The sequence below is a fragment of the Madurella fahalii genome, assembly GCF_045866475.1.
Source record: "Madurella fahalii IFM 68171 DNA, scaffold_6, whole genome shotgun sequence".
Taxonomy (NCBI): domain Eukaryota; kingdom Fungi; phylum Ascomycota; class Sordariomycetes; order Sordariales; genus Madurella; species Madurella fahalii.
In genome coordinates this window covers 605,740-625,168 of record NW_027263976.1, presented here as the reverse complement: position 1 = coordinate 625,168, position 19,429 = coordinate 605,740, and the positions used below count along the sequence as shown (strand labels likewise).

General features: G+C 54.7%; 7 protein-coding genes and 1 non-coding gene across 8 annotated transcripts; 2 read left to right on the top strand and 6 right to left on the bottom strand.

Moving 5' to 3' along the window:
- Nucleotides 1-2,609: 2,609 nt before the first annotated feature.
- On the top strand, nucleotides 2,610-3,478 carry MFIFM68171_10225 (uncharacterized protein; the record flags this gene model as incomplete). The annotated part of the gene is made up of 2 exons (XM_071065644.1): nucleotides 2,610-2,853; nucleotides 2,937-3,478. The coding sequence occupies 2 exons, from the start codon at nucleotides 2,610-2,612 to the stop codon at nucleotides 3,476-3,478; spliced, it is 786 nt and encodes a 261-aa protein (XP_070921745.1).
- Nucleotides 3,479-5,161: 1,683 nt separating this feature from the next.
- On the bottom strand, nucleotides 5,162-7,617 carry MFIFM68171_10224 (Fungal-specific transcription factor domain-containing protein; the record flags this gene model as incomplete). Its single annotated transcript, XM_071065643.1, has 5 exons — nucleotides 5,162-5,649; nucleotides 5,709-6,340; nucleotides 6,402-7,197; nucleotides 7,260-7,363; nucleotides 7,415-7,617. The coding sequence occupies 5 exons, from the start codon at nucleotides 7,615-7,617 to the stop codon at nucleotides 5,162-5,164; spliced, it is 2,223 nt and encodes a 740-aa protein (XP_070921744.1).
- A 1,421-nt stretch (nucleotides 7,618-9,038) lies between these two features.
- Nucleotides 9,039-9,674, bottom strand: MFIFM68171_10223 (Bacteriocin-protection, YdeI or OmpD-associated-domain-containing protein; the record flags this gene model as incomplete). The annotated part of the gene is made up of 1 exon (XM_071065642.1): nucleotides 9,039-9,674. The coding sequence occupies one exon, from the start codon at nucleotides 9,672-9,674 to the stop codon at nucleotides 9,039-9,041; it is 636 nt and encodes a 211-aa protein (XP_070921743.1).
- Nucleotides 9,675-10,208: 534 nt separating this feature from the next.
- MFIFM68171_t161 lies at nucleotides 10,209-10,294 on the bottom strand. The gene is given in 2 exon segments: nucleotides 10,209-10,244; nucleotides 10,259-10,294. It is a non-coding gene; the product is annotated as a tRNA-Arg (tRNA).
- Nucleotides 10,295-11,673: 1,379 nt separating this feature from the next.
- Nucleotides 11,674-12,636, top strand: MFIFM68171_10222 (cellulase; the record flags this gene model as incomplete). The annotated part of the gene is made up of 1 exon (XM_071065641.1): nucleotides 11,674-12,636. One exon carries the CDS (start codon nucleotides 11,674-11,676, stop codon nucleotides 12,634-12,636), a length of 963 nt encoding a protein of 320 aa, XP_070921742.1.
- A 618-nt stretch (nucleotides 12,637-13,254) lies between these two features.
- MFIFM68171_10221 (Centromere protein V) lies at nucleotides 13,255-13,719 on the bottom strand (the record flags this gene model as incomplete). Its single annotated transcript, XM_071065640.1, has 1 exon — nucleotides 13,255-13,719. One exon carries the CDS (start codon nucleotides 13,717-13,719, stop codon nucleotides 13,255-13,257), a length of 465 nt encoding a protein of 154 aa, XP_070921741.1.
- Nucleotides 13,720-14,582: 863 nt separating this feature from the next.
- MFIFM68171_10220 (Zinc finger protein ZFAT) lies at nucleotides 14,583-15,494 on the bottom strand (the record flags this gene model as incomplete). The annotated part of the gene is made up of 2 exons (XM_071065639.1): nucleotides 14,583-14,958; nucleotides 15,016-15,494. 2 exons carry the CDS (start codon nucleotides 15,492-15,494, stop codon nucleotides 14,583-14,585), a joined length of 855 nt encoding a protein of 284 aa, XP_070921740.1.
- A 2,006-nt stretch (nucleotides 15,495-17,500) lies between these two features.
- On the bottom strand, nucleotides 17,501-19,270 carry MFIFM68171_10219 (uncharacterized protein; the record flags this gene model as incomplete). The annotated part of the gene is made up of 2 exons (XM_071065638.1): nucleotides 17,501-18,469; nucleotides 18,866-19,270. 2 exons carry the CDS (start codon nucleotides 19,268-19,270, stop codon nucleotides 17,501-17,503), a joined length of 1,374 nt encoding a protein of 457 aa, XP_070921739.1.
- Nucleotides 19,271-19,429: the final 159 nt, after the last annotated feature.

Here is a 19,429-nt window from a genome sequence, read left to right as displayed (position 1 = left end):
GTGGTCCATGAGATTCTTGACTCACCATTCTGGATTCACCGAGAAGCGCTGATATCGAAATAGGCAAATTCGGTCTTTGGCGCCTTCGAGATGGATACCTTATGGATTGGTTCACATATTGCGTCACGATCATCGAAGTAGCGTTTTGCGCCCTGTTAGTCAAAGCCAAGGAACAATGTCGCAATCTCGGTAGACAACGATTCGCTGAGTCCAGTACAAGTCTACCTACCTTCATGGGACCTTTGTCACTGATCAGCGACGAGCCTGGATCCAAGCGAGGCGGCCTCTTCTGGTCTCCAAATGACTACTTCAACACTCCCAAACTTGCAAAGCTACTACAGATCCTCGAGATAGGGTATATACGTTTCTCCATCTCGAGGATCTAGGATACAACATCCACCAAACACGCCTGCCAATACCTTTGCCGCCGCGGTAGCGAAAACCATCCTGTTTGATCAAACTCCGGACATTTTGTACCAGGCGAACGAGGCTGATCGGATTGATGGGCTACCATAATGGGCCGCCAACCGGTCCTCAGCCGAGAAGCACGGCGCCTATGGAGATGAGCACATATTTGCAAACCAGCTATTGGCTTAAAAAAACTACCAGGCAGTTATATCGCTCCCGGAATAGACATTAGAAAGGCCTCGTCGGATTCCACAGACTCAAATCTCCCGTCGTGGACCAGTTGTCGGCGGCGAACGATTATGTTCTCTCTAGAAAGTAAAAACAGACCAACGGAAGAGACTGTGACTATTACAGCAAGATGGGCGGCGGTACTCGTTTTCCCGCCTCTCGCTTCACCATGAACCGTGGCCGTCTATTGGACGAGACGGAAGATGACATTAGGAAGTCCCAGCGGACCGGCCTCTCTTTGCGCTCAAGGTTTGTCCTCAAGTCGACCTGTGGAAAGCAAGAGTCTGGACCGAACGATGAGTTCCGGCGTTTCTTTGTTACACCAGAAGGCTACATGGGCTTGACTTTTTCCGAGGCTCTGCAGGACGATTGCCTTTGCGTGAGTTTAGCGCACCGATACCTTTGGTTTAACGGAGGTGTGGCGACCAAGGTAATAGTGTATTATCGCTGTTTTGGCTCAGCGTTTGTGCTAGGGATGATGCATGGAGGCGCAACCAACATGATAAGGGCTGGGAGGTTGTAAGTCGACCCGATGAATGCGGGTGTCATCTGACTATTGGAGACGTCATTAATTGTAAAAAGGAAACCGGTTGAACACCGCAGTAACGGATATTCTGTCTCGGGTCGGATGGTTTCTCCGGCTGCCAACTTGTCCTTATTGGCGGTGCGACCCAGGTAATGTTGAGAATGGTCGTATGACAGAGAGCAGCTCGTCAACATCACGTATCAACCAAGTTACTTAGACGAGTTCGTCGCCGATGTGCGCATCCAGATTTCACGAGGGTTCCGTGGCCACTGCGCCTAACGCCATGCGGACCAGCTGGTCTTCACCGGGCGTATGGAACGAGTTGCGGCGGGAGCTGGAGGACGTCGGTATCAGCGTTGCTGTAGTGGAGTTAAAAAGGGGATATACTACAGCCCCCGGAGCGCCATCCCAAGAAGTGTGGCCCTCTGACTACTAGAGGGACCCTGTCCCGTGGGAACAGTTCTTCCCAACTCACCAACCCTGTACAGTAAGATGGATTTAAGGAGTGGATTCTATAGATATATGTGTCTGTAAGGTAGGATGGAACCACTACCACTAGAAACGCCTTAAAGAGAGTCATCTAAGGGAAGCAATATTAAGGTATCTATCGTACTCAATATCTTCTGTGTATTCTGCTGTAACATGGGGGCCAAATTTGTTCGCAACGGCCTCAGATCAGTTTTGTCCACCTGATGCGGTTTGATTGGTTCGTTGAGGAGCTATGAAAGTGGACCGAAGGTAAAAGTTGCAGACTAATGTTGGACGGAGGTTGGGGGCTAAAAGTGACCAGATGTTTCTGTTAGTGTAGATCATGGTGCGTTATAGCACCTGCACTAACAGATGCGTCCGGTCACTTTTGGCTCCAACATCCGTAGATGCCCAGAAGAGAGCAGGGGATGGCTTCACCTTGGGTCGGAGATGGCTGTCTCTGGGTGCTTGCCTTTCTCCCCGTTTTCCATTACCTACAGTGACAACAGCGTCAACAAGATGATTTAGTAATTCGGTCCCTTTGTTGTTCTTTCCTCAACAACAACAACAATCATCACGAGATCCATCCACCTTCCACTGCACCCTCCCAGCATTTAAGTGTGTGTCATGAGTGAAGAATCATCTTGACTACACCAGCCGCAGATTAAGTTCAAGATACGCTCAAACAGGCTACTCCCACGCTAACCATTGTACACGTCAAGGGTGTGCTCCTGGAAAGTTCGCTTAGGAGACTTGGTAGTGCTTGAGCCAATCATGTCCAACAGTCTGCCGCCTTTTCCATAACGAACCAAGTGACAGACCCGCTGTTGGTGATCCTCCGCCCCGCTGTTAGCTGTCGCTCCGACAGGGATGCGTACACCGCAGTGTCCTCTCGTCAGTTTTGCGCCATGCGCCGCGTCTCTCAATATCTACAACCATCACTGCATCGACCAAGACCGGTTCCCTTGAAAACTCCACGATGTCGAGCGCGAATCCACCAGCATGCTACCGCCCAGACGGATCCGAGGTGGACTCGCGGTACGCGCCGTGTCGCGCTGGCGGCACGAGCATGTGCTGCAGGACCAACGACAGCCCGGCCAACTTCCCGGACATCTGCCGCCCCGACGGCCTGTGCCAGGAGACACAGCGTACGGATAGCGTATGGCGCGAGTCGTGCACCGATCCCACCTGGCAAGCCCCCGAGTGCCTGCAGCTCTGTGTCGGTGAGTACACTCCTCCAGTATCTACGGGCCGCGGCAGGTCGGCGCTCCGGACTAGGCCGACGCTGACGAGAACCCCTTGACAGAAAGCAACGATCGTGCCCACGATGCTGTGCTCACCTTCTGCGCCAATGGGAGTATCTGCTGCGGCCGCAATAATGACGCGTGCTGCGTGGCGGGGCGCGGCGTCTTCATCGTGGATGGGAGAGTCGTGAACTCAATTTCGACAAGCACGTCGTCCACGTCCACATCCACATCTACATCCACGTCTACACCCCTGCCGACATCCCCGCCGTCGTCAGAAGCCGCGTCTTCATCAACCTCTCTGTCGACGGGTGCGGCGATCGGCATTGGTGTGGGCATTGCCGCTGTTGTGTTCGGCATCTGCATTGTCGTTGTGCTTTACGTGCTCAGGAAGCGGAAAACGTTAAACGCGGAGGGTGCTGGCCAGGCTGTCGCTCACGGACCGGAGCTGCTGGGGCCGTCTAACGGCGGATATTGGGCGTCGGCGGCTGCGAAGGACAGGGTGGAGCTCGAGGTAAACCAGATGGTTCCGGCTGCGAACGACGCACCCGTACCGGAACCCGTGCGGTCACCGATAGAATTGCATGGGACAGAGTGGAGGTGAGGGCGGTATAGAGTCGGATACGTTCGTATTGCCGAGTATCTTAACAATCCGGGGTTAGAGCCCTGTCATCTGATGCTTGGAGAGGCTTAGATTTTGCTAAATCACGTCAGAATGCTTAGCGAGTGGAGACAACAATCAGCGTGAATATCCATGCACCGCAAGGCTTACAGAATCTTGCGAGCTTGCAGTGCAACTTTTGCAGCGTCGGAATATGATGTTCTGACAATCATTGCGGGAGCAGCGTACAGGCTTGATAGCCCTGCCTTTGTTCGGCGGCAGGTGGCTACGCTGGTCGTGTCACCATCGGAGGAATTCATTATCGTCGAGAATCTACCTGTGCGAATCTCAATAATTAGTAGCCCACCTTTGGTCTACTCCCTGTGCGCTTTTTCATCGCAAGGGTCAGCGCGCAGGTGGTTGACTGGGCAGTTGTCACGGCAGCTGTCCGGGTTCGATGCGGGAGACGGTGCATTGTATCAGCGGGCATGGACGATGCTGTAGTTGGTGCCAGGGCTTCTTGGGAGGGCCAACGTTGCCGCGGCGGCTGACTACCTTACTTCAGAGCGGGACTGGTGATCGGGGCTGGGTCAACTGGCAAAACGGGATTGCTGGTGTTTCCAACTGTTTCAGCACGAGTTCCGGGATCATTATGATGATATATTATGCGCGGCTAGCCATCCGGTGGTATATTGTGGTTGCGCATATGCTCGGGAATTTGGTGTTTGTTCGTTGAATCAGTTCAAGGGGTTACGGGGGTAGGGACTTCCTACAAACTCACCAGCACTGCGTAATGAGCAGGGGAGGCACAAATGCTCAACAAATGAATTACTATTAAAACACAAGGCGAGAACTACCTCAACCTACACTCAGGTGAAAGAAACAGGTGCTGTGTCGAATCCAAGCACCGCACCCCTCGTCAGAATTGTTCCCATTTGCGGCTTGCCCAGAAGAAACATGTGGCAGGGCATGGAAGTTGTTGTTAAAGTAGTACATCGAAAATCTGATCGGGATGCCGCTGATGGTAGGAACCACTACCGAGAGTACGGGACTTCCGGTGCAAGTGAATGTATAGCTAATCGGGTTCCAGCTAATGTCGATGTTAGAGTTGCTTAGTCCAGGTGGTCGTAGTAGCCCCTAGTTTGACAGTGAGCGTGGCCGAAGAATGCGTGCTCAACCCTCCAAAACATCGAACTTGAGCCGGGACTTTGTCTGACAAAACATTGAAGGGTTGTTAGTATCCGAACAATTTCAAGCCTTCAGAGATCACGATGCGCTGCACCGCAAAAGCTGGGCTCCTAGAGTTAGCACTGCAACCTGAGTGCCTACTAGCCATCCGAACCCTCCAATTAGGAAACACAATTAACATAGCATACTCGTAGAGTCGATCCAATCATTTCTTTATTGCCAACTGGGCTACAGGCCCCTGGTCGGGGGGGTTGCTTGACCATGTAATTATCGCTCTCTAGTCGTGTAAATATAGCAATGAAGCAGAGTCGGTGTCTCCCCTCGATGAAATGCCTTGCATTTCCCGATAGATTTCGAAAGAGAGCCCTAACGGTAGCTTCAGTAACGTGGCCTTGGTACCCGAAACGGACCCTTTTCACCGACCCCACATATATAGATCGCACTGCGTAACCAATTACAAAATACCACCCTCTCTCGTTCTTTTGACGCCGTTCAGATCTAGCAATGCAATATCCAATCCCCCTGCCCAAAGTCCTGCATATTCAACCATGCCGCATCTAATGACTCTGAGGTTAGATATGCATCCAACCCCCCCATCATGCCCATCCCGGCCATCGATGGAGCCAGCGCCGCCTGGGCTGGCTCCCACGACTGCGCGTACTGCTCCTGCTGCAGCTGCGGTTGCAGCTGCTCTTCTTTTATCTGCCCTTGTTCCGGCGGATGCGCTGTCTGCGCCATCACAATGTCTTGCAGATTGCGCGTTGTTGGGGACACACCCATCCTCGCGGCGACGCGGAGGCTGATGGACTGACGGTATCGCTGTAGGACCTCGATTCCCTGCATGGCAGACACGACGTGCGTCTTGTGGAACTCCATGATGGCCAGGGCGCGGTCCCAGGAGGACTTTGCGGGCTCCATGTCCAAGTTCACTCCTAGATTCGGGGAAAGAGTGGCTACGAGCAAGACGGTGGCCGAGGCGAAGGCGACTGGTTAGGTCTTGTTAGTAGTAAAGACAAAGCGGGTGACGTGGAGGAGCCCAACTTACAATGCAGAGCATACCACGGTGATGTTTGAAGGTTAGCGGTGAGACTGCCGTATACCTCTTCCAAAATAGCATGCACCGTTGTCAAACATAATAAACAAGCTTCCTGGTGCAGTCGTTCCTGTAGCATCAGCGAGGCTGACGTTTGGCCTGTCCACCCAGCCGAAGAAGCCCACCGGTGTGCCTCGGCAAGGAGAGACGGCCGGAGAGCAAGGATTCTCAAGCACAGGAGTCTAAATCGAACTGCGTCGCTCTGATTTCGAAAACAGACCACGTCGTCGTCAGTTATCGGCATCTTGGAGTAGTCAGCGCCGATACGGAGATGCGGCGGTAGGCTTTCCAGCTGATCGTCAATCATAGAATTGATGCGGAGAACAAAGGTGGGATCGGGTACGGTAAACTCGCCGCCTGTATAGCTGATCTTGAGACGAGGTGACCGTGCAGCCGTCCGCAGAGCTTCCACGACTTCTAGGTTCCTAGCCGACTGCAGAATCAACTCCATGCGCGAAGGGACGTTATCTGGTTGGCGGCCCTCCTGGGTAGTTGACAGATATTCGTCGTCAATGGCTAAAGGGAGCGGTGGTTGGGTGACGCTCTGGGTTATGCCGGTCCTGCCGAAGGTGCTTGCTAATATTCTATCATAGCAACAGTTATTAGACCGCGTAGGACGGGCAAGGACTTGACGGAGATGCATACTGATCCAAGGGAACGCAGCCGCCGTGCCAGACCCTCCGGCGCATCTCACGTTCCAGTTGGTTGAGAGGTTTCTTGGGCGTGACATGCAAACTTATGCCAATGGCGACGCGAACCGCAGTACCGACCATGAGCCAGCAGCGATCGGCCCGACCGGAAAAATATAGATACATCCCCCGGAGCAAGAGCAGTTGCACTACCGGCAAGGAAGCGGTGTCGATGCTTTCAATCGAAATAAGCCGCCGCGAGCGTGTGTAAAACTCCTCGGCCTGATGCTGCCTTTGCTCAAGGGAGAGTGAGTCGTTCCGTTGACAAGCGAGGGCCAGTACCATGTTAAGGGACGCGTGGAAGACGATTTCCTCAAACTTCTGTGCCGAACTGTCCGGCGGGTTTCTGGGCTTCCAGAGCGCATGGTATTGGCTTTTAAACGTCGGCCAGTGCAGGAACGGGAAGATGGCGTGAACATGTTGCCAGTACCAGCGAAGGAGATCGTCAGCAAAGGGTCGAGGAGGCAACACAATGGGCTGCGGAAGGACGTCGCCATACGGCTGCTCGAGCGCGTCCCATGAAAACCCGACGAGACTCGGGAAAACGGGGGAGTCCAACGCCGTCTTAGGAAGCGTGGAACTTGTGCTCGGGTCATGAGGAAGGGTTGGCCGGGCCGCTGCTTCTAGACCATGGCGCATGAAGGTCGAGTTCGCCGATATGGTCACATCGATCTCGTCTTCTTCTGCCGGAGTATCAGGGGATGCGCCTAAAACTAGGCTGTCTCTGCTTTGTGCGGAAGCATTGTCCAGTCCTTCGGACGGGGTTAGCCACGTGCCAAACTGCCAATTATGTCGCATCGATGGGAGCAACTACCGGCAGGTGGCACTGCATCCGGTGCAGCTCTTTGGGAAGTTCCGGGGTCCGCCCGCGCATCTTTCTCCAGTCTCTGAAGTCGTCTATCGATGTCCACCAATGTCCTGGGAATATCAGCCGTTGTGTGAGTATGCGTGCCACTGAAATTGCCTTACAACGCTGTTGATGGCTGCATAACACTGTCTGGATAATCGCATTTGTCGTCCCATCCCCTGAGAGAGCAGGCCGAGCAGACCGGTTTCCTTCCATCACATCCTGTCTTGCGTGCGCGGCAAGGGTTGCATGCAAGTCGGGCTTTCCGGCGTCTCTGGGTCGACTGCCCGGTCTCGGCGACAAAGGCGTGCGTGGGCGTCTCCATTGCGCTGTTGGCAGCAGGCCCGGCTAAGTGGTGCTGGTCACGGGTAGGCAAGAGGATCGCGCGCCGCAACCAAACATATCTGGCCGCGTGGGGCGGCAAAGGCTTGGGGGCTGAGGCACAGATATGCTGTGCCGCATTATGTAATGCGAAGGCGCCTTGGTGATTTGGCGATTTGGCTATTGGACGAGGAGGCGAACCCGAAGGCAGGGGTCGCAGACTTGATCCGTTTCTGGCCTAGGGTCTGGTGGTAAGTCGACAGAGCGGAAGGAACCGGCCTTTGTGGGATGCGGACGAATATCTAACGTGTTGTAAACAATAGCCTGGAGGGCGCAATGCTCTGCAGCGACTAGCGAGACAGTTCCCAGGTCTTTTGTTAGGATTGCGGCTAGAGGTTGGATGGGGAGCCCAGATGTGCCGTTAAGGCACGTTCAATGTACAGTACCGCTTGACGCCTGCAATTGTTTCAGGGGCCAAGGTATCTCCGTGCTCGCCACACACCGAACCTCGCAGACGGCGGTTGGCCGTTGCTGTCCCCGTCGAGCTCATACAAGCATCCATCTGCATCTGATCGAGCAAAGGAAATGTAATGAAAGTCGGCTTCATCCTCAGCAAGGGCTGGCGCAGCGGAGTCACCCTTCGTTGCGGCTGCGGCATACGCTTGCTCAAGTTCGGCCGAGTCTTCGAGGATCCTGGCTCGTGCTTCGGGACAGTGCGGAAGTGAGTCACGAAGGAGGCGGGCGAGGAGGGAGTTGGGCTCTGCCACCGCTGTGCGTCAGTATTCTTCTAAAAGAGCAGCCCATACAGAGTTCAGCTTACTGATGTAGTGCCGAGCCTTGCCGTTGCACAAAGCGTGCAGGATGGCGTACAGTCCGCAGGCGTTATTGATCGTCTGTTTGAACCAGACCACTGGCTCTCCATTTCCGCCCCCAGCGTACTCGGTACGGGACGATTCGACAGCAACTTTTCTCTCCTCATAGGCTGGCGTAGTAGGGAGGATGAGAATCAACGCGAGAGCCGGTCGCGGCGCGGGAGAAGCTCGGATTCTTCGAGGATAAACACATCTTGGAATGCGACTTCGGTTGATGCACGAGCGCCTGTATTAATTCGTTGAAAACATCTGTGTTCGACTCGAGAGGGAGGAAATGCTTCTTGTATGTGCTGCGCATCTGCCGTCGGCGGTTGGGGCGCGGTTCCTGCTGCTGTCGTGTAATGGACGGGGAGGATCGGAATGCCAAAACCAGCGTGCGGGGCTGCCGTATGAACCCAAACAAGAACCCGGACCTGGATCGATCCGCCCCTCGGAACATGGGCCCGGCCCGTCTCCAAACCCGGGCAGCAGGAGCTGGAGCGCGCCGGTGCCTTCGGCAATTGAGGTACGAATAAAATCTTTATAAGAGCAATGCACAAAGGCCTCTACAAGTCTACAGTGTTTTGCCCCCGGCAAGAAGTCCCACAAACTGCTCGATCCGCTTCTTTCTCGTATCGTCCCGTTTCGCCGTCTCGATGCGCCAAAGAAACGGGTATCGCTTGGTCTTGCCGAGGTTCTCGAAAAACGTCTTTGCCTTCTTGTTCCGATCCAGAGCCGCCTGGAAGTCTGGGGGCACCTGCATCACGCTTGCCGACGAGTATGCCTTCTCCCACCGCCCATCCGCCTTCGCCGCGTCGATCTCCAGTTGCCCAGCGTCCCTCATGCGCCCGGCAGCGATCAATTCGGTGACCTTGTCGACGTTCCGCTTGGACCAGATGCTCTTCTTGCGGCGCGGCGTGAACCGCTGGAGAAAGTGCTCCGCGTCGTGGCTCTTCCTCTGGCCGTCAATCCACCCAAAGCATAGAGCTATGTCGATGGCTTCGTCGTAGGTGACGGACGCGATACCGGACCCCTTCTTACTAATCTTGAGCCATAAGCCTGTCGATTGGGCATGGTTGGCTGCCAGCCATGTCTCCCAAGCGGTGGCGTCTTCGAAAAGCTGGATCGGTAGTGCTGCTAGGGGAGCGGCATCGACTGCTGCCTTCGTTTCTTGCAAAGGTTTTGCTGCGAGCTTTCTTCGTGTTGACATATTGACGCGGGCTGGCTTTGATATTTCAGCGTCCGGAGTATTTAGAGCATTCAAGTGCCAACGAACTCGTGTTCGTCCCGCCAACGCAGGCAACAACCGCCAAGATGTCCGAGCCCAAAGCAATGGGGTTAGGGTTATCATTTCCGCTTCCCGTGTTCTTCACACTCTGCCTTGTCGCTGCACCTGCGTGAGGTGCTTACGCCAAATTTGCAAGGAAGTTACTCCGTATTGGCGATGGTTCCCGAGGCCAATTATAGCTTCAATGCAACTTCACACGCAATCCAAAACCCCGCAACAAGAACAACAAACCATCACCACAATGGGGTGTCCTAAAATGACCACAGTCTGTCTCATCATTTCTGGAGAAAGGGGACGATGCGCCGATCGGTTTCCTTTGTTCGAGCCAACTCTCAACTTCACGCAATATTCTACGCCTCATCCGTCTTCTCTCCACTTTTCCTTCTATACACCACATCCGGTTAGCCTTTTTCGAGAAGCTATGCACCGACTGTCCACTGCAAAAAGTTAAGCATCCGATCCGCCCAGGGGTCGAACCTGGAACCTCCTGATTACTTGATTTGAGATCGTAGTCAGACGCGCTGCCATTACGCCAGCGGACCTATTATTGTTGGATTCAGAGCGATGGCGGAGTTCAAGGGATCGTGGTGTTCCAGGCGCGCTTCCAAGTCCCGCTGACAGGTGTTTGTATCAGATACTGGAAAGTAGGAGTGCGGGGAGGTGCCCGAGATGGGCATGGGAATTGGCTCCGATATTGGAAAATGCGTATGCCAAATTAAGGTGCCTGGGCATATGGTCACTTTCGCATGTGGACATTCTAACGAGGGGGGACAATTTGCGTGTTTGTGCTGAACAAGTAATGAATGCTGTAACGGATGTCCTCATTAGCTCCCCTATCCCGTGTCGCTATATACAGAAGTGCTGTGTCTATACAGAAGCGCTAAGCTCTACGGCTTTTCAGTCTCCATGCACGACAATTGATGTAAGGTAATTAAGTCACAATGAAAGCTTGCGGCACTTCCTACCTATTTGTGTTTGATTTCTATGAGCGGCTTGCAGCATCAAGCGACTTGTCAATCACCGGGCCTGGTTCCCGGGTGGAAGATAACCGAGGACGTTTGATCATTTAGTCTCGCATTCCGAGACGAAGAGAAAAGCCAAGTCACTTACATCAGATAGATGAAACATACCCCACAGCGCCGGCAAACGTACGAAGATCCGCACTCTGGGGACAACTTCGGGGCGTGAGAGAGCCCCTGTTTATCCGGCATGGCAGAAAGGCAGCAAAGCACTAACTCGAATAGGACAATTACCGCAACGTGCTGATGCCGTTGAAACCCACACCCCTCATCCTTCGAGGTGATCAACTGCGATAATTTCCCTATTGTGCGACGGCGGAAGATGGTCTCACATTAACAACACAGGAAGAGATCAACAGGTTGCACTGGCCTGGTTCGTGAGCCTCGTTCTGTGGTTGGCGGGAAATGAGAATGGTGCCGCGGCGCCTTCATCTCCTGAATTCGGACAAGGTGCCGAGCAAGAAGACACCCGGTCAATAACATCCCGGAAACCGGGCTATGTAATTACAGCGGCGAGAGAACGTGGCATCCTATCGGCGATCGCAACCTCCGCGATCCAGCCCGGCCGGATTCCTGGCGCGATTGGATCTTGCAGACGGCAGATCATGCAGATGACGGGAGTCGGTTCCCGGCTCAACTCCGCAATAGCTCGGGACAACTTAATGGATCAAGACAAGCCCGCAATAAGGATAAATGAATGCACCTCCTAGCCAGGCCGCACCGCCAGGTTCCGGCTTCCGTCCCGTTTCCCGACGTCACTTGCGCGAGAATAATACTCTTTCGGCACCTCCCCCATAACCAAGGGCCAGTCCGGCACGACACCTTCTCTCTCTCCCACTCCCCGCGTCCATAGCCGAACGGTACTACTTCCTCACCCACTAACACATCAAACATCGCCACCGATGCCTCCCCACATCTCCGCCCTCGCCTTCGCATCCTCCCTCCTCACCTTCCTCGCCCTCCCGGCCCCGTCATTAACCCACTCGCACCTCTCGCACATCATCATAAACGGCGAGCTCTACCACGGCTTCGACCCGCGGCCCAACCAATCCAACCACCCCGCGCGCGTGGGCTGGTCCAGCGGCGCCGCGGACGACGGCTTCGTGTCGCCGCTGAACTACTCGCACCCGGACATCATCTGCCACACGGGGGGGACGAGCCCGCGGGCACACGCGCCGGTGCGCGCGGGGGAGCGGATCCACGTGCAGTGGAACGGGTGGCCGGTTGGGCACGTGGGGCCGGTGCTGACGTACCTGGCGCGGTGCGAGAGCGCGGACGGGAGCGGGTGCACGGGGGCGGACAAGACGGGCCTGCGGTGGACCAAGGTGGACGACTCGGCGCCGGTGCTGGTGGCGTCGCAGGGCGCCGGCATCGGCCGCGCCCCCGCCCCCGCCCTCCGCTGGGCCACCGACGTCCTCATCGCCGCCAACAACAGCTGGCAGGTCCAGCTGCCCCCCGGCCTCCCCACCGGCCCCTATGTCCTCCGTCAGGAGATCATCGCCCTCCACTACGCCGCGATCAGGGCCGGCGCGCAGAATTATCCGCTGTGCATCAACCTGTGGGTGGAGGGCCAGGCGGGCGCCGGGGGGTTTAGGTTGGATGGGTTTGATGCGAGGGAGTTTTATCGGGTGGATGATCCCGGGGTGCTGGTCAATGTCTCGGCGGCGATGACGGGATATGTTGTGCCGGGGCCGACGGTGGCGGCTGGGGCGGCGCCGGTGCCGCATGCTGAGCAGCAAAAGATGGTTCCTAGAGCCGAGGGGACCCCGGTGGTAGTGTTGCAGGGGACGACGACATCGCCGTTTGGTGCGACTGCGACGCCGGCTGCGGCAGGGAGAAGTGGGAGGTTTCGTCCGAGGATATAAGGGGCTAGGAGGAGCATGTGACAGATGCTGTGGCTTTGAATCAAATATCTATACCGCCATCTTGGTAATTTGTTCAGAGTACATTTTTCCCTGCATTGATCCGCCACCACTAGTAGTAGATAACCTCAACCCGACATAATATTGCAATGGTGCAGAAACACACATCTACACCCACATACCCATCAAAACAGGGGGAGGGCAAAGACAGCCAAATGCCAGACAGACAAGATAGACAAGACAGGCCAGGCGACACCATCACAAATTGGGTCCCTGCAGCCTAAACAAGGTCAAAACAACATATGCGGATAGAGCTCCCTCTGGTCAGAGGGAGATCACTTTGCACGCAAGAACAGCTTGTCAATTTGGGGTGTGGAAAAGACTAGTGAATTGATTGTCCTGTCTAAGGAGGAATGGCCAGGACGGCCCTACTTACGGTGCAAAGGAAAAAAAAAAAAAAGGGGGACCACGGCAAGTTCCAGTCCTCGGAGTGCTATCCCAGTAAATGCGGCCCTCTGATCAGAGGGACCCTGTCCCCTGGGGGCAGTTTCCCCAAAGTTAATATGTCCGGGAACATTGAAGAGGCAGAGCCAGCCTCCCATTTTCGTCCCTCACCTGCTGTCAGTAGATCCCGCCGGGGTAGGGCTTGTCGGCAATCGCGGCCGTCCAGTTTTCCTCTTTGCCATCCCAGTATCCGACCTTGAAGTTGCGCAAATCGAGCCCCTCTTGATCCGGGTCCAGGGTCACGGCGTTGAGGCCAAAATAGCTGATCTCTTTGCCTTGCATCACGATGCGTCCGTGGAGAAAACAGTGGATGCCGCATTTGTTACAGAAGCGGTGGTGAGTGCTCTTGGTGTAGAAAGAATAATCGGGTACATCGTCCAGCGATGCCGGCGAGAGGAGCTTGAAGTTCTTCTCCGGATCGGTGACTTCGACGCCGACACGGTTGGTCTTGAGGCAGATGGAACAGTTGCACTTAGTAGCTTCGGGGTTGGGGCCCGACAGGTCCAGGGCGACCGAGTAGCGGATGGCGCCGCAATGGCAGCCGCCGGTGTAAGTCTTCAGGTTATCGGTTGATGTAGACATGATGAAGAGCTGGTCTTTGTTTGGGGGGACAGGAATATTGCAGTGAAAGGGAAAAAAAAATGGAGAGAGAATGTAGAGAAAGAGGTGCTTCCAGTTGAAGAATTGGTGCTTTTTAAGCTAGAACTGTCAATCGCTTAATGCGGGGCTAGATGTTACTAGAAGGTTCTGGCAATTCACACAATCCCACAAAGATTCGCTAGCAAGCTGTGCGCTATTAAGATTCCCCAGAAATCCTTCAAGTCCGATCTCAGGGCCATGATTGGGGGCAGGTGGTCGGTGCAGTCCGAGTCATCGTACTCTACATGTCAGCGATGGCCGGGCGGGAGCGACACACCGAAGAAAGCAGGCAGGGCAAAGGAAAAATGGAATTTCTAACTACAGAAAATGGAATATACGCAACACGTTGTAGTACGAGGTTCGTGACCGTCGACTTATGCTAGCGGATTTCCAGTTTAGTAGAACAACCTCTACGTTAGTGAAAGCAAGATACCTTAGCAGGCTAAGCTGCGTTTGGCAGGCACCTTACCTAAGATGGTAATTAAGGTACCTTACTTATACTTTGGGTGAGTGTGGTCTACACTAGAACACAAAGGCAGTGCAATGACTGTAGACAGTAAGAGATAGTAGTAATTCATAAGGATCCGTTACGTCGCCGCTAGTACATAAGTAAACACCTAGTCCCTTTACCCTATATGCTTGGAATTGGCAACGGCTTCCGTGACGCCCAACTAACCCACTAGCCCACCATGCTTCCCCCCGGACAGCGGTAGGCGCTGCGATTGAGAAGCTCCAACACAAAACCCAACCCTAACTCCTAACCATCGGCGCCGGAGGAGCCTTACAATTGACGCCCTATTCGCCACTCAGATGCCACTTTCTGCGACTTCGCCTCTTCTCTGCGACTTCGCCCGTCTTCTACGCCTGCAGTACTCGACGTGAATGGCATGCTCGCTCTTGTCGGGAGTCTGGTGTCCGCAGCTGCAGCTGTAGGAGACGTCGATCGGGAACGTACAGTTGGCCAGGTGTCTGCGGTAGTTGTCCTTCCGGGCTTGGGTGTAATTGCAGGCGCACTTGAACTTTGGTGCGTCTGCATTGTGCCTCTCGCTCAGGTAATGTCTGTCCCGGTTCTTCTGGTTGGCAAAGTTTTCCCCGCAGAGCTCACACTGGAATCTGGGCGACGAGTTGGTCGCTTCAGACTGTGATTCCGTTTGCTGACGCGCTGCACCGTCCTGGCCCTGACTTCGTAGTTGTTAGTTTCTTGGCTGCACTCCTATGGGGTATAGAAAGGAGACCAACTACGCGTAGCCTGAGGCCTGGTCTAGGGTTGGTGATTGGTCTAGCCAAGCGAGGTAGTTGTATGAAGTAGTATCGGTTGCGATGGGGAACAGGCCGGATATGTTTTGACTTCCCAGATCGACCAGCCCCGACCCCAGAGGAGCATGAGTGCTGCCCAGGGCACCCGCCATGTCCGTCAACATCACCCTGTGCGCGGAGTCCAAAGCGTCGGGGTTAGCCAATGCGGACGTATGCCAGGACAACGCAGGTCCGTCCGACGAGAGGCTGCGTGACGGGACCGTGGCAGGAAACGACCCCGCCAAGGGGTTAAGCAAGTACTCGGGTATTCCGTTTGGAAAGTAGTCGTACTGTCCTTGGGACGGGAAGGGCGCGGGTAGGGGTGCGCCGTACGGTCCGAGTTCTTGGGTCTTGCCGGGTCCCGGCTCGCGTTCAGCGAGCGCGAAACCAGTCGTTTGTGTGATCGCGTCTTGCTCATCCATGGTTCAGCCAGGAGCCAGGAGCCAGGAGCCAGGAGCCAGGAGCCAGGAGTAGGCACAGGGGCTGTAGATGTGGTGGGCCGTAATCTGAGACACCTGCTTGACATTGTGCTATCTTATATTCGGTCGTAACCGCCGAGCCTCATGTTTTGACTTTTGAGCCTTGTTTGGGCCTCACTGTCTCTTGGCGGGCAATGCACATGCGCCAAGCGGCGATGCTTTGGCCCGCAGTAGAAACCTGTTGTGTTAGGTAAGTTACGGTAGTGTGATTGGGGGTACTGAGCTGTCTCTTTGTCCTATCAGGAGAACCCGCACGGTACCTCGCCCAGTGATTAAGATGCAGGTACATGCACCGTGGATGACCCGAATCATTTTGTGTCGCCTGGGCTCGGACCGCCTCTCGGTGATTCTCAGAAGTCATAATTTTCTTTTCCTCACTTTTCCAACCCCGCCCACGCATCTCCACCCCACAGGGCCGGTTGCACTGGTCCTGTGTAACCCACCGAGCCCAGAATCATTAAAAAACCGTAGGACAAGCTTCGGTCCACAATCGGAACCAGTCGTTGCTAATCCTGGCACAACACAACCAAATCTAGCAATGGAAAGCGACATTTGCTTAAGCCAGCTAAAATAACTGTGTTTTTGCGTAATAATTACCTTATAGAGTCGTTCTAACCTTAGGTTCCTTAGAAGTGGCGCCAAGTATAGCAACACGCACACTCTCGCAGCGTGCGACTCGGCCCCAGGGCCTGAGGACCTGCAGCCCTGACAACCTCAAGTTGAAGCACTGCCTAACAATACTACTTTAGTCTTGTCACGAGCCCTCGAGCACACCTACTTCGCCGATGGTACCATGGTGGAGTATGCAGAGTTCCCGCCTCTTATCATTTATGACGGCAAGGGCTGGGATTTATCACCTCCTTCCATTGCTAGAGCCAGTCTGCTGAGCCTTTTTGCAGAGCTTCTTGGGTTTGCATTCATACCTATCTTGCGTGCTTCCCTTAGATAGTCACGGCTAGCCACAGTCATGCTAAGAAGCGAGCACAGTTAATTTAGTTACCTAAGGTACAGTACCTTACCTTACGCAAGCCGCATTCTCGACGTGGTTTGATGGGCTTGCATGGGCGGGAGCAATGTTGGGCAGAGGACCCAGTTTTAATTGCCGGCAGGCGCGTTTAGTGAAAAAGGTTACCCTTGGGGCTACCCTTCGCTACGTTAAGCGCCAATCATCGGGGCTGGGGGGGCGGACAGCAGAACTCGATAGGTACCTGACTCGCTGGTCTGTGCTATTTAGCCGCTCTTGGGCTAGCCAATGACGGGGTCGCCGACAATTGAATTCAAGTTATCGCTCCCGCCCCGGACACAGCCGAGTGGGAGACAACTAGTACACAAACGGCCAGCGCCGGAAAATGCATCTCCATGGCGCAGCCTATTCCTCATGGCCCTCTACTCGCCGGCATTACACCGGCGACATGCAGCGGTTCATGCCCAAGTCTCGGCTGGCAGTCGGCAGTCGCCGACCCGTCGAATCACCGCGGGTAGTGTTTTTCCATGACACCTTTGGCCGCTTGGCGGCATCCGTTCTGGGACACCGGGAGCTCTGGCATTCCCGGAGCCTCACGTGGGGGGAAGAGTGGCTATTGGTTGCGATAACGCCATTAAATATCAAGCCGTGCCAAACCCGGATGGCCCATGGGCCCGGTCATCACCGATCCGGTCTGCCGGAAATTGGCTGTGCCCCCCAATCCCCCCGTCCCGTGTTTGTATGCTAAACGGCAACCGGGGTTCGAGAAATTCAACGTATGCTTTGCATTCGGTAACGTTCCAGATATCAATGTTGCAATTATCTTGTTTGTTCCCATCCAACCTATCAGGGAAAAACATTGCTAGCGGCTAGCCCATTTGACAGGCGACAAAGCATTGCATCAAGGCAATTGCACGAATCCCGGCTGATATTCTATTCTAATCACAATGTAGCAGTCAAGAAATTCCAAGCCCGCAATCGAGCGTCAGCGACCCCATCCGGAATATCTTCTGCCCACCTCCTCTGCTGCCTTTACAAAGGGCTTTGCTCTCACATCTTCAAGCGGCGTCCCCTGTTCTAAAACCATCTCAACGTTGCCGGTGCTGAGCATCTCGCGCACAGGCCACCCGGCAGTTCTCTTCAGCCTGTCCCACATCTGTTTCTCATATTCTTCCACCGCCTCTGTGAAAGTCCTGAACGTTTGTTCCCCCGGAATTGGTCTCGGTGTCAGTGGGTTACCGAACCCAATCCGGCAGGTTGATACTAGTGTCACCTTCCGTAAGCTGGGAAACCTGAGTTCGGAGGCGGCTCTCGCAAAACGGAGTAGGTCGTCCCGGGGCATGGTGCTGGCGTCGTGCACCACCAAGACCCGAAGCCTCTCACATCCCTTGATCAGATCAACAAGAGCGTCCTGGCTGTCACGGTGGACAATGCCGTAGTTGATGCCCAGGACCGAGAGGGCGGGAAATCCTGCCATCGTCTTAATCAACGGCCCGGCTAGCACGGTTGCCGCCGCATCCGGAAAGTGCTCGTAGCCGTGGGCGGCCAAGTACTCGATGCAATCGCCGTAGGTGCGGCAGTCAATATTCAACTTTTCGAGTGTCTGACTTAGCGGTGCGAGGGCACCAACAATGTCCGCAGGCCAAGGCAGGGTAACCGTGCCTGCCTGTGTGGGATCCCAGTGCGGGCGGAACTCCTCGTAGTACAGGGAGATTCTCGAGAGCCGGGGGCATGTGTGAGCGATCCGACTCAGACTAGCGACTGACAAGTGGGACTTGATCAGGGTCAACGAGGCCAGCTGTGGCGGTGCAATCATCAGATCGCCGCGGAGGACCACGAAATTCCTGAACTCGAGCGTTTTGAGATTGGGCGCGGCTGCCAGGAAGCCTTCGACGGTGCCAACGTCGTAGCGAGCGAACCATAACACATGTTTGGTCTGAAACTGGGCGCTCAGCTGAAGCCGTGTCAAATGCGCAAACGTCGCCGTTGACTCCCCGGTGCCATCATGCAACTCCCGGCAAAGAAAGTTGATCCGCCATTCTGTTCGGACGAACACGTGTGCCGACGATACATTGGATGCCAGGGTAAGTAACAGGGCAATCGGAAATGCGCTTTCAGAATACCATTCATTCAGGGTACGGAAAGAAGGCAACCATTTCCCAGACAGGATCTGCGAACCCAACGCGAATTCTCTCCGACCGAGCTTACCTTCGGGGAAATGTTTATACCGGTCACGCTTGTCCCGGGGGCGAAACTGGTAGTTGAGTTTTATTCGTTGTATGAGGGGCCGTAAATGAGGATTCCTCACAAGCGTGAGTATCTGGCTCATTTCATCAGATCAGTCACTGACCTGGCGGCCAGAGGGATGGGCAGACAAATCGAAGAACACCATAATTACCAGTTTACCAAAGTCCACTTTCCGCAGCATCTTCTCTCCCCAGGGAGGCGGGCCGAGGACTATGATATCCCGATAGAGGATGGGCTGGACCACCCGGTGGAGGCGTCGACACGTTTGTCCAAGTCGGACCAAATCTGCGCGGGTCTTCAAGGCGCGCTTTCCCTCTGCCTCATCCTCCGAATCATTCGAATCACAAAAACCGCTGGAAGCGTCAGATTCACTGGGAGCATCGTACTCGATAAGATCCTCGGAACCGTCTAAGCCGTAGGCGATATGAGAGGGATCTGGTGCATCCGGATCAACCAGATCGTCTATATCTTCCAAGTTGCCCAGAACAAATTCGCCGAGAAGTTCCATAGGAAATCGATCAAGAGAACCAGCCGAGGAAGGTGTTTGATCGACCGCCACATTATCATGGTTTGGTTGCCGGCTCATCGCATCAAAATGATCAGATCGCTCGTCGCCCGAGGTAGGGGCGTGATACGGAGCCCCGATGTGTTGTGAGTCCATCCCGAC